The sequence below is a fragment of the Gouania willdenowi genome, chromosome 13, assembly GCF_900634775.1.
Source record: "Gouania willdenowi chromosome 13, fGouWil2.1, whole genome shotgun sequence".
In the NCBI taxonomy this organism is placed as follows: domain Eukaryota; kingdom Metazoa; phylum Chordata; class Actinopteri; order Blenniiformes; family Gobiesocidae; genus Gouania; species Gouania willdenowi.
The window spans coordinates 2,836,758-2,849,495 of NC_041056.1; the positions used below are offsets into that span (position 1 = coordinate 2,836,758).

General features: G+C 41.0%; 2 protein-coding genes across 2 annotated transcripts in view; both read right to left on the reverse strand.

The window, feature by feature from the left end:
• Positions 1–4,913, reverse strand: part of LOC114474550 (fibroblast growth factor 12-like) — a 13,154-nt gene extending 8,241 nt beyond the window's left edge. Inside the window, exon 1 of the mRNA XM_028464945.1 lies at positions 4,861–4,913. Within this exon, the coding sequence (XP_028320746.1) occupies positions 4,861–4,913 (53 nt within the window). The remainder of the gene's footprint in view (positions 1–4,860) is intronic.
• Positions 4,914–9,249: 4,336 nt separating this feature from the next.
• On the reverse strand, positions 9,250–12,669 carry wdr74 (WD repeat domain 74). The gene is made up of 2 exons (XM_028464747.1): positions 11,926–12,669; positions 9,250–10,275 (listed from the first exon to the last, which is right to left on the reverse strand). Exons 1-2 carry the CDS (start codon positions 12,532–12,534, stop codon positions 9,748–9,750), a joined length of 1,137 nt encoding a protein of 378 aa, XP_028320548.1. The 5' UTR covers positions 12,535–12,669; the 3' UTR covers positions 9,250–9,747.
• Between the last annotated feature and the right edge of the window lie 69 nt (positions 12,670–12,738).

Genomic DNA, 12,738 nt, shown 5'->3' on the forward strand with positions numbered 1-12,738 from the left:
GCTCCATTGAACTGACAATTTTCAAGATTTGGCCAATTTCCTATTAACACAAAATGGAGAGAATCTCGATACAAAATAATACGATAAAAAACAAAACATGCGTCTCATTGACTTTTTTGATCGAGAGGCCAAAACAGAAGTTTGTGAAAAATTCCAAACATTTTTTATTTTTTTTCTCCCTATATTTAATTGTCTTCACTCTGTAGGGGGCGCAAACGCGCCAATTTCCATATTTCCACATTGAGCAGGTTTAGGGCCGAGAGTTTAACAACTGATTTACATTTGATGCAAATCAAAGTTTGTATGTGCAAATGGGAGCATTTTCAGAAAACTCTCGGTGATTTTGAACCGCATCAGTGAAACGCCCTAGGAAAAATGCGTTAAAATACGTGAGCGAAAATAACAATTTTCAATTTTCAATTAAAAATTCTGGACTTCCTGTGTGTTTTTTGGCATGGTCTTAATAATAATTTTTACTTGTCTTGTCATGGTCTACTTCTGTGTCAATTTTCATGATTCTATGATTAATTCATTTTTTCGTAATTCCTATCTCGTAATGCATTTTTGGCGTACTTGGGGGCGCTGGCATGTCAGATTTTTGTATTTTTAAAATTGGAAATAGCCAGAAATTAGAGAAGCGCGATTGAATTTTGTTTAAATTCTTCAGACTCTACATAATGGTTCAGTGAAAAGTAGGTGAGTTGGTTCCGACACCAGGAAAGAAAGAAAGAAAGAAAGAAAGAAAGAAAGAAAGAAAGAAAGAAAGAAAGAAAGAAAGAAAGAAAGAAAGAAAGAAAGAAAGAAAGAAAAATAATCCAACCCAAAAACAATGTTTCCCCCTTAAGTACCATAAACTACATTATCGGAAAGCGCGGGGGCATGCCTACGACATGACAAGGGTCCCTGGTCACTAATGGGCACGTCGCATTTGCATAGGCTCCGCCCCTTAGTAGTGTAGCCACGAGAGAGCAAGCAACAAGCAAAGAACTACAGACGAACAGAAACAAAGAACTACAGACGAACAGAACTAAAGAACTACAGAACAAAAGAACTATAAATGAAAAGAAGAACAAAAGAGCTACAGACAAATACAACTAAAGAACTACAGACCTACACAACTAAAAAACTACAGATGCACAAAACCAAAGAACTATAGACGCACGCCCTTTTACACCATTTTACCCCCCACCCCCCACCATCCACCCCCCACCCCCAGAAACAAAGAGCTGTGGAACAAACGCTCAGAGAAGCTGAGACGGCGTCATCTGATCCAGACTGTTTAGAAACAGAGATGAGAAGAACGTTGAAATATAAAGTATGGAGTGTTAAACTGGTCTAATGAAAGCACTCTGTGTGTGTGTGTGTGTGTGTGTGTGTGTGTGTGTGTGTGTGTGTGTGTGTGTGTGTGTGTGTGTGTGTGTTCCAAAGATGCCAAGCTCAGCTATTCTTCTCTTGTTTCCTCAGCTGCTTTTACAGTTTACAGATGTGCTGAGTCAACACACACACACACACACACACACACACACACACACACACACACACACACACACACACACACACACACACACACACACACACACACACACACACACACACACACACACACACACACAGCATCTGTACACTATAAATACCCAAAGGGTAAAAATAAATAATTCCACAAAGGAAAGAAAGAAAAAGTCTCTCCATGTTTACGTTTAGTAAAACAACAACACTGGCCACAGGATAACATGATGACCAGTCTGACCCTAACAGCTAACAGCTGCTGCCCTAAGAAGAAGGACGAGGACACATGTTCATTTATCATCACATATACAGATTAGAAATGTTAAAATACAAGCAAATACAAATAAATGTGTGAAAATAAGTCATTTCCTGATCACAACAGGAAGCCACACTAACCACAAGGAACAACATTAATATTAGCATTTGTCACCACAATTATCATTATCTTTTATACCATGTCATGCCTGATTGGTCAGGTACAGACAGGACAAATACACAAGCCACGCCCACATTTGAGTAAAAGTGGAGGGACGAACAAAAAAGAGAAGGATAGAGAGAAAACAATCTGGAAACATTTTGTTGGCAAAATTAATATTTGAACTTAATGTCACACACACACACACACTGTTGTGAATCATCACAGACTGTGAGACGGACATTGGTTTTTTGTTGGTCAGTGGAAAACACAAATCAATAAGAAACACAACTCATCTGTGTGTGTGTGTGTGTGTGTCAGGTTTCCTCCACACACACACACACACACACACACACACACACACACAAACTGAATCCTCCTGAATGAAGTAAATCTGACACTCAGGTCGATACTTGCGGTTTATGAACAACAAACACCACATGTGAGAAGCCCCGCCCCGTCAGTGCCGTTGAGAAGTGACTTATTTACTATAACCTCCATGGAGTCCATTACCGTTGTTTTTTGATTAGCTTAGCGCGTAACAGCGGTGAATGAGCAGGGTCAAAGGGTAAAGGGGCGGGGCGATAGGCCAGGATCAGCCAGTAGCTGTTTACTGTATTTATACTGGTTTAACCATTCCCAGTAAGGACTGGTTTCAGTGGTCAGTGACTTATCGTTATTTTGTCAAATAGAATCCAGCATCACCATCACATTCTCTCACAGTCGTTTTAGTGTTTCTGTAGCAACAATATTGGGGTGTATATGGGACCCTCTCATTGCTGGAGATGATTACCATGTGACTTCTGACCTCCTGACTTGGTGATACGCACTGATGCTAACTTAGCCACTGTCGCTATGTTCAAAGACTTTGACTGTGTTGATGATGCCATACTAACGTACTACTCATACAAACATACTAGCGTACTACTCATACTAACATACTACTCAAACTAACGTACTAACATACTACTCATACTAACATACTACTCATACTAACGTACTAACATACTACTCATACTAATATACTACTCATACTAACGTACTAACATACTACTCATACTAATATACTACTCATACTAACGTACTAACATACTACTCATACTAACATACTACTCAAACTAACGTACTAACATACTACTCATACTAATATACTACTCATACTAACGTACTAACATACTACTCATACTAATATACTACTCATACTAACGTACTAACATACTACTCATACTAATATACTACTCATACTAACGTACTAACATACTACTCATACTAACATACCACTCATACTAAGTGTGATGTCTAAATGACTATGTAGTGTGTTCACATTAGATAGTATGAAAAGATTGAGTATGTGAGAAATACCAGGATGTATACTATATGGGGACATTTTTTAAGTATGCACAGTGGGCACAATAGTCATACTCAACCATCCCATGATGCTTGGGAGCTGAATGTAAAACGGGTCCTGGGACCGGCTTCAAGATAAAAATCAAGCATCCCCTTTTCAAAATAAAAGCATCTCTTCTTGTCTTCCAATAGTTTTTAACTCTTGTAAATAGGGCTTTTGTTTTGAAGTTAACAGGAATTGTAGTCAGTAGACCAATGGAGGGTCTCTGAAAATGTGTGAATCAAATGTGTCTACATGAGTTTTATGGATCAAATGAGCACATGTTGATATTCTACTTGGTCACTTTCTCACTTCAAATTTTTTCAGAACTTTCAAAGGTGGAGAATCAACAGAGATATTTAACCTCAGTGTGATTCAGGTTTTTAACGCTGTAGGTTCCAAATGCTTTTTGGGAAACTTGGAAGTATACTTCAGTGGGAACGATCATAATCCTAATCATACTATAGTATATACTAGACCAGGGGTGGGCAACTCCAGTCCTCGAGGGCTGGATTCCTCAGACTTTTAGACGTGTCCCTGAATCAAATGAGTGGCTCGTTATAAAGCTTCTGCAGAGCTTGATGACAACACATTGGTTTCAACCAGGTGTGTTGGAGCAGGGACACATCTAAAGATCTCAGGAAAATGGCCCTCAAGGACTGGACAGTAAATACTCACTGAGTATGTAGTGGATAGTACATTAGAGGAAGTGACTTCTTCCTGCTTTAGGATAATGATAATGATGATGAACTTATTTGCTAAGCAGAGTTTTTAGACAACAAAAGGGATGTGACCTGGTGGATGGTGTGAAAAAACAATATAATAATAATAATAATAATAATAAAATAGGAAGGATGAATATAAACATGAACATAAATACAAGTAATACAGGTAGTTTTGTTGTCTGTTGACACATTGTTTAATGGAGGTGGTGGTGATGGGGGGGGGGCAGTGGGGGACCAGGGCCGTGTTAATGATGATGAAGATGAAGATGATGGGGATAAGTTCAAACTGTATTTCCTTTAAAACATCTGGATGGTTCTGCTTGGGTGCAAACTGGTCTCTGAGCTGGTTAGAGACTGATGATGATGGGATGGAGCAGTTAGAGAGAAGAGTGTGTGTGTGTGTGTGTGTTGTTTTTGCTGCATCAGCCTTCACGCTCTTCATCCCATAATAACCACACCTAAATCTAAACGTAAACCAAACGGTCCAGTGCAGCAGAGACCGCGGGATACCGCAGTACACATCCATCCGCCCTTCATCCATCCATCATCCATCCTCTAGCAATAACTTCCCTCCGCCCAACAGACAGGAGTCAGAAACTCCCCTCGGTCAGTCCCTCCCTCCCTCACTCTCTCTCCCCTCTCCTCCTCCTCCTCCTCCATTAGTCCTACCTGCCGCCGTCTTCTCTTTTCCCTCCATCATCTCGAGCTGTGGTCGAGCCTCAGATGCTCCTGAGGAAGAGGAGGAGATGAAGGACGGAGGAGGGGGCGCTGCTTCTTCTTCTTCTTCGTGTCTTTTCTTTCCTGCGGTCGTCCAGGCTCGTGCTCACCTGTCCTCTCTCTCTTCTTCTCTCTCTGCTCCGCAGCGCGGCGGTGACGTCATCACCGGTTGAGCTTTATTATGGGGACTCGGTGAGGAAGAGGAGGAAGGGGCTTCATAGAAACTCTTAAACATCGCGTTTTAAAAGCGTTTATACTGTTAAACACAGCGACCCCTGCTGGACGCTCACGGTCGGAATAATGCAGGGTTTTTCAACCTTGGAGTCGTGACTCCATAAGGGGTCGCCTGGAATTCAAATCGGGTCGCCTAAAACGTCTAAATTAACATTGAAAATAAATACTGTTTAAAAGACCATTTTTAATTATAAACATCTGGTTTACGTGGGGCATATAACGCAGTATAACGAACAAGATCAATAATTAATAATAGAAGAATAAAATGGTCTGGGGTCACCAAAAGTTTTTGATATCAACAACAACCCAAAAAATACATCCCCCTAGAGGTACAGGAACACATTGCATTTCAGGACAACATTCCTAGTTCTTTTTAGACATTTTTTGGGGACAAATTTACCACAAACAATAGTTCAGTAGAATCCTGTCCTTTGTTGTAATTTATTGAAACAAGGTTATTTTTTTGCTGTAGAGGTTATTCATTCACATTTCTGACAGTAACTAGTTATTTATACATTACAAACTACAATTTACAATTTACATGGATTACTTTGTTGGAACAGTCGGGGAACACTTTTTGTTCTGGACACAAAACGACAAAAAATATACAAAATGACAAAAACTATGATTACAATTAGGGATGTAACGATTAATCGTAAGGCAGTTAAAAATCGATTCATAGGTATCAAGGTTCATTTCAATTTTCTGAAAATTGAATCGCAGTACTTTTTTTAAACAGCAGAGGCACTATTTATTTATCCTCTTGTCCAAATGCTGAGGCGGCGAGCGGAATCTGCTACTACTCTCTTTCTGGCCGCCTTCTACTCTTAAACATGTTCATAAATGATTCCTTACCCCTTTAGCACCGAAAGAATATCTGTAATATTACGTGAATATCTGTAAAAGTCACATTTTTCTATTAGCTCTATCTGCTAGCATAGCAGATAGAGCTGCATCCCAACTGACCACTGGGTTACCAGCGCCCTCTGCTGGTCCAAACAAATATCTGACTTAAAAAACAGTGCAGACTGTTTTTTTTTTTAAAGTCCAATTGTTAAAGCACAAAATACATTTTCAGTTGCACTTTTAAAAAGAAAAGGAACTATTATGCAGTTTTGCATTGTTTACTATAGAACCAAAATTTAAATTAATAATAATTAATTTAAATTCATTTGTATTATTCCTTTATTTATTTCATTAAAGATTTATTTTTAGTTAAATTGCATTGTTTTAAATAGTTTATCAAGGGATTCTTTTGACAATGAAAAATAAAAGGAAAATAGTACAGTATTTTCTAGTTTTTCCCAAAAAAAATAAAGGAATATTTTTCAATCATCATTTGTCTACAGTCCCATTTTGTAAAATAAACCGTGAGAGAATCGTATCGTCAACCCAGTATCGTGAATCAAATCGTATCAGGAGTTGAGTGAATCTTACATCCCTAATTACAATACATGTTATCACAGGGGGCAGGGCCATGAACATGTGACTGTATCTGATCTGAGGGTCACATGATCAACATTCATGTCAGCATTAGAATAAAGATCAATCAGGGCATTAACAGGAAACAAAGAAGGGTTTTATGTGTTATGAGAGTTTTGTGTAGTGCATGTTGTCCACGTCTGAAACACTCCCAACATCTGATTAGAAGCTTCAGAAGAAACTCTCCATGTTGGAGGAGATTCAGTTTGTGACCAGTGACCATCCCAATACTTTAGACCAGTGGTTCTCAGCCTGTTCAGGCTGCAACCCCCAAAATAAAAGTCCCAGAGAGCGGGGCCCCCCGCTATAGCTGAAGGTAGTTGAAAACAGACATGAACATTATGAATTTGTGATAACCACATTTATTTATTCATCTGAATAATATCCACTGTTATCCAGGAACGTTTATTATTATTATTATTATTATTATAATTATCATCTTAAAGATGGAAATTCTTGTTTTAATCACAAATAAAATGGGTTAAAAGTCACCAAAAATGGTGGAAAAATGAGATTTTAAACAACAGAAATTTCCCTATAAAAGCAAGGAAGCTCTGTCAGTCTGTCTTTCACAAATATATTTGCAGATCAGGCTGCCATGAGACTTTCAACATGACTGCTGCTTGGTCCAAGGGTTTGCGACATTGGATTTGTTTGTACTGCAATGATACCATTCAATTATTTCATGAATGCTTTTGTCCATTGTCCACTGGAGCAACCACAGTCACATGCGCACCAGAGCCAATCACTGGAGAGCCCATTCCCACATAAACGCGCATGAGAATTCACCTCATAGTTACGGGGTTGATGCGCACGGTTCTTTTCACTTGTGACACCATAGCCCCTCCCCCCTCTGCTCATCAGAAACAGAGACAAAACGCACACATATTGACCAATGAAATGTGGCTTGAACAGAAAAAAAGAGAGAAGCAAAGCAGCTCCCAATCAGGAGCGGGCTCCCGCTGTTCACGTCAAAGAGCCTAACTTAGAGCTGGTTTGCATCACTAGAATAGGTGCTAGTTACATAAAACACAGAAACATGAAGAAAATGACAACAACTCAGAACAGCCTCAGTGAGGAGCATCCACAAAGCCAATCCTACCATTCACTGTAGAAAATACCAACAATTTTCTGACCTTTCCTTCGCTGAAGGTCTGGTAGCTTAGGTGTTGGTCTACCATCTTATAAAAGCTGTCGTTTTTCCTCAAAAGATAGTTTCTTTATCGTCTCTAACGCTGTCATCCTGCCTGTAGTGTAATCCCGCCCACTAGCTAGAGAAAGCAGCAAAGGCCACGTTAGATCAATTCACTAATGCACTGTGAATGTACGTATAGCATTTAGCATAGCATGGTTACGTCCAAAGGCAGCATAGAGAGCTGCCTTTTTACGTAAATGGTTTTCATCTTGGGGAACTGACTGCACATGCGCAAACACAGAGCAGTAGTGTGCTTTAGGGAGAGGATGTGGCCTCCTCCTGCCTTACAGCGGAGTGAGACCGTCCAGCATCTCTGCCGTACCAGGAAATATGAAAAGCACAAATGCTAACATTTTCAAACTTATACATACTGTAGGCTATTGGAAATGGAAAAATAAATCATTTATAATTAAAACAAATAATCAAAATATTAATTCACCCTTGGGTAAGTACTGGCTACCTTGCCTACCCTGACTGCACGTCACTGGTCTCTATCTACCTCACCAATTTCTGTCTTGAAAAAAATTATTCAAAACTAAACATGTTTGTTTAAACATACTAATAATTTGTTTAACACAAATGCAACAGCATAACCATGATGGATAACAAATTCATACTTTACAATATTCAACCATACCCTTTAATTATCCTCAAAACAGAAATCTAACCAGATTTAGCCTTCAAAACACTTTCACATACCATGCTGTTTCATTACTGTTTTTGCTTTTTCCAAATGGCTAAAAAATCATAAGGCACCAGTAGTGGTACTTTCACTTTAGTGGAATGGGGTTCAACTCCCTACAGTGTCCTTGCTAAAAGCCAGAATATATGAAAACACAATAGTTATCGCTCTACGTGTTTCACAACAAACCTAAATGTCCCTGACGTCCCACCTTCAAACATCGTCATTTGGCCATCCATGAAAAAGCTACTTAACCTCCTTTTCTATAGCAATACATACTTCCTACGGGCACTGCACTAGATGGTTAAAAGTTGTAAATTAGAGTTCAAAAAACAGACAGAAAAAGTGGTAAAAAGGATCTAAAGTGTTAATATTGGAACAAGTAGTTTAAACTGGTAAATAATGGGCATGACAAATGGTGAATGTGGTTAAATTGAATAAAATAATCATGAAATATGGTGAAAAGAGGGTAAAAGTGACAATTGGGTCAACATATGTGACACTAGGTGGAAAAGGTTTATAAATGCTGAAATTGTCTTGGAAGTGGAAAAAATGTGCAGAAGAGGCATTGAAATGAGAATTATCAAAAATGGGAGTAATGGAGCAAAAATGTATTAAAAGGAGCAAAAATATGGCAAAAAAGTGTTGAAAATAGGTTAAAATATGGAAAGTTTGATGTTTTTGGAGAAAAAGGGTAAATAATAAGCAAAAATGGGCTTAAATTGTTCAGAAAATACTCTTAGTTTCTTGAAGGCATCTGGCGACCCCCTCCAAGTGTCTGAACCCCAAATGGGGTCCTGACCCCAAAGTTGAGAACCCCTGCTTTAGTCCAGTCAGTGTGTGTTGGATGACGAAGCTTTAACAGAATTAAAGTGTTTCATAATAAACAGGTCGGAGTTCAAACAAACTTTTAACGTTTTATTTTTTAATTAATGATAATAAACAAAGTGTGTCCCTGGATTCATTAAACATCTGTGAATACATAAACACCCAATCAGGAAACATCTGCATCTCACAGGGACCTGGATTTCCTGCTATGGAGTTAACTTCTTACCGTGGTAAATCACCATGGTAACAGATGCTGAATGGCTCACCTGGTCTGATCAGGCTAAAGTTCAGGATCAGAGATCATTAAGTATAAAACAGAGTTATTAAAGGGTTAAATGTGGCTCTGTTGTTATTAAGGTGATCCACTGTATGTGAGACACAAAAACATCTGGAGACAGTTGATAAAAACTCACAGTTTTAATGTTAAACATAAAAAACTGTGGTGCATTCAAGGCCACCAGGAGAATCCATGTGTGATTAATGTGTGTGGCGATGCCTTCAGGTAACATTAAATGTTTGACAAACTTCTGTAAAGTTTTGAGTCTCACTGTTATAACGTCCCATGCTCTGTTGTCCTTAAACGCCTCCTCCTTTCTTCTTCTTCTTCTTTCTCTCCGTCTGCATCTCTTCCTCTGTGGTTTTCCTCTTGCTTGGCTGCTCCTCCACTTGCTCCAAGGCGTCCCACACATCGTCCTCCTCGTCCTTCACCTCCTCCAGCTCCGCCCCCTCACCGCTGGCTCCGCCCCCTCCCAGCAGGTCCTTACTGGACAGCAGGAGGCAGTTGAGCCTGGACTTCAGGTAGACTTTGTGCTGCAGAGTCCGGTCTTCCAGGCCGTGGACCCGTAGGAAGCGGTCCAGGCCGCAGGATGCCACCAGGGGGCGGGAGGCGTGGCACTGGAGGCCACGCACACCGCCCGACAGGCCTTTCAGTGCTCCACGCACACGCCCCTTCCTCAGGTCCAGGATGGCCATCTGACCCTGGGTGTTTCCCACCACCACTGCCGACCCGTCCGGAACCAGCGACAGCGCCGTCAGCGGCAGATCCCCAAACTCCGCCTCCAGGACGGGCCGCCGCTGAGGAGTAGCCGGGTCAAACACGTGGACCTGAAACCATTCAAATGCAACTTTAACGCTCAAGATCAACAAATGCTTACACTCATTTATTTGTTCAGAAAAACTTTTAATTTCTTTTAAAAACCATTGTTTTTTTATCACTTATTGAAACAAAACAAAACACACAGACACATCACGGCTCTATCATGTTTGTTTGTTATCAGCCTTAGAAGTTCAAAATGATCAACTCCCCGAAGGGTTGATGAGAAACTCCACATTAGTGCATCATTAAAATAATTAACTTTGATCACAACACCATAGTTATTTAATCTAATGATGCACTGATGTGGTCACAACACAGTCTCATAAAAACCAACCTGTGACGTCCTCGCCGTAGAGACCAGATACCAGTATATGCTGGCTAAACAACAGGCTCTGGTAGCGCCAGGATAGGCCTAGCAAGCCACTGGGGCTATACCAATTGCTACAAATACTCGAAGGGAAAGAAAAACCAGATGAATCAGACGTAAAATGAAACTGGAACGAACTAACGGACTACGGCTTGGAATTCTTAACGTTGGAACTTTCCTTCAGAAATCAGAAGAGGTAGTAGAAGTGATGAAAGAATGTAAAGATTGATATACTCTGACTTTCTGAAACAAGAGACAAGACCAAGGAATGTAAAGTCATACATGGAAAAAAGGTCACAACACAAAGCCTTGTGAAACCTCAAAAGGTTCTTCACCCTAGGGTCCCCATACGTTTTATTTGAACTGAACATGCCCTCTTTTCACGTCTTGTCCGACCAGATTTTACAAACTCATCTAAATGTCTGAGTTTCCCAAGGACCCTGAAAGCATCTCGGGTAACATGTTCATTTTAAAGACCATAACTGCTAATATTTGCTCTATCTGAGAAATTCCACCAGTTTCTGAAAGCTAAGAAGTTGTTCTATACAGTCAGTTTTGTGTTATAACAGTAATTTTAATCACACGTGACAGAATCATTAACGCCGCTGCTTTGTTTTGATGAAATTCTAACACAAGAAAAAGAGAAGAGAGACTAAAGTCCAAGATGGATAGAAAGAGACCTGAGTCCATTTGAGTCGAGAACCTCATCAACTCCCATCTCCATGACAACAGACAGATTAAAGCTCAGAGTCAGCATGGGACCATGTGATGGAAACTTTCACAGTTATTTATTCAAGTGTATATTTAATGTTCTGTAAACCTTGAGATTTTTTTCTATAGTTTTAATTTCAAGGAGGCGACGTTTCTCATTTCAATGATTGAGAAGGTTTATGAGGTTTTTCCAATAATAAAGGGGATTGACCCAAGTCACCACTGATTTCAGATTGCTTTTAAGTCTTTGTTATAAAGAGAGAAATTAATTCTTAAACAATATGGACATTGACAACTTATTTATCCACTACATTGTATTATGACGTTACAAAGGATGAAGAGGTTGGCCCAAGTGTCTCTTTTTTGGAAATGAAAATAGGGTCACCTTATTTCACAAAACACATTTTGGGGAAGTAAACTTTCATTTTCACATAATTTAAACACAAAACAAGAGTCAGCAACACAGCAGTTAGGAATATCCTCAAACAGAACCGGTTTGGTTTGGATTTTAAACTTTCCCACAGTCAGAGCTCCAAAACAGTCCGTTTTTTAACTGGAATCTGGTACCGGGCGGACTCACCTGGTGGTAGCCGGTGCAGGTGACCACTTTCTGGGAGTCCGGGAGGAAGGCGAGGTCGCGGACCCAATGCGGCCTGCGGAGATCTAGCCAGTCGTCTCGGAGGTTCTTGGCGGTGAACACCGGCCTCTCCGGGTTCTGGAGGTCAAAGATCTTTAGCCCGTTCTCTTTCCCACCGGCGGCCACGCGCTGCGCGTCCACGGGGCTCCTCCGCATTCTGCACACGCTCGTGCCCGCGCTGAGTTCCGTTACCGGTTCGGTTCCGGTCTCGGCCCAGACCCGGACGGTTCCGGACTCGGTGCATGTGAGCAGCCCCCCACCGGGCAGCGGCTCCAGGCCGGAGAAGCAGCCTTCCACCGGGTCCCCGAGGCTCCGGGACTCCGTGAAGACGCCTTTCTCCAGGCTGAAAGTTCGAACCGAACCGTCTACCAAACCCAGGAGCAGCTCGCTCTGAGTCGGGTCTGACCAGGCCAGGACCCGGACCTCCTGGTCCCGACTCAGCTGGTTCACACTGCAGAAGTTAAAGGCCTGTCTGTGGCTCAGACTCACTCCCTTCAGGATCCCGGTCTCTGAGCCGAGCCACACCGAGCACAGCCGGCTATGCTCACCCATCCTCGGCCAGTGCGACACGCTCTGCCCTCTCCTGGTCCTGATTCTGCCAACTCTGGTTCTCTGTGGATCCGCGTGGTTTCCCTGCGTTTTGCGGCGCGTGAAAAATACGTCACAGTTGTTTTTAACAAACCCTTTCGAGAAAAAAAAACTTTATTAACAATTTGGAAATAGTACTAGATTCCCTCCCACATACACAGAGTGTGA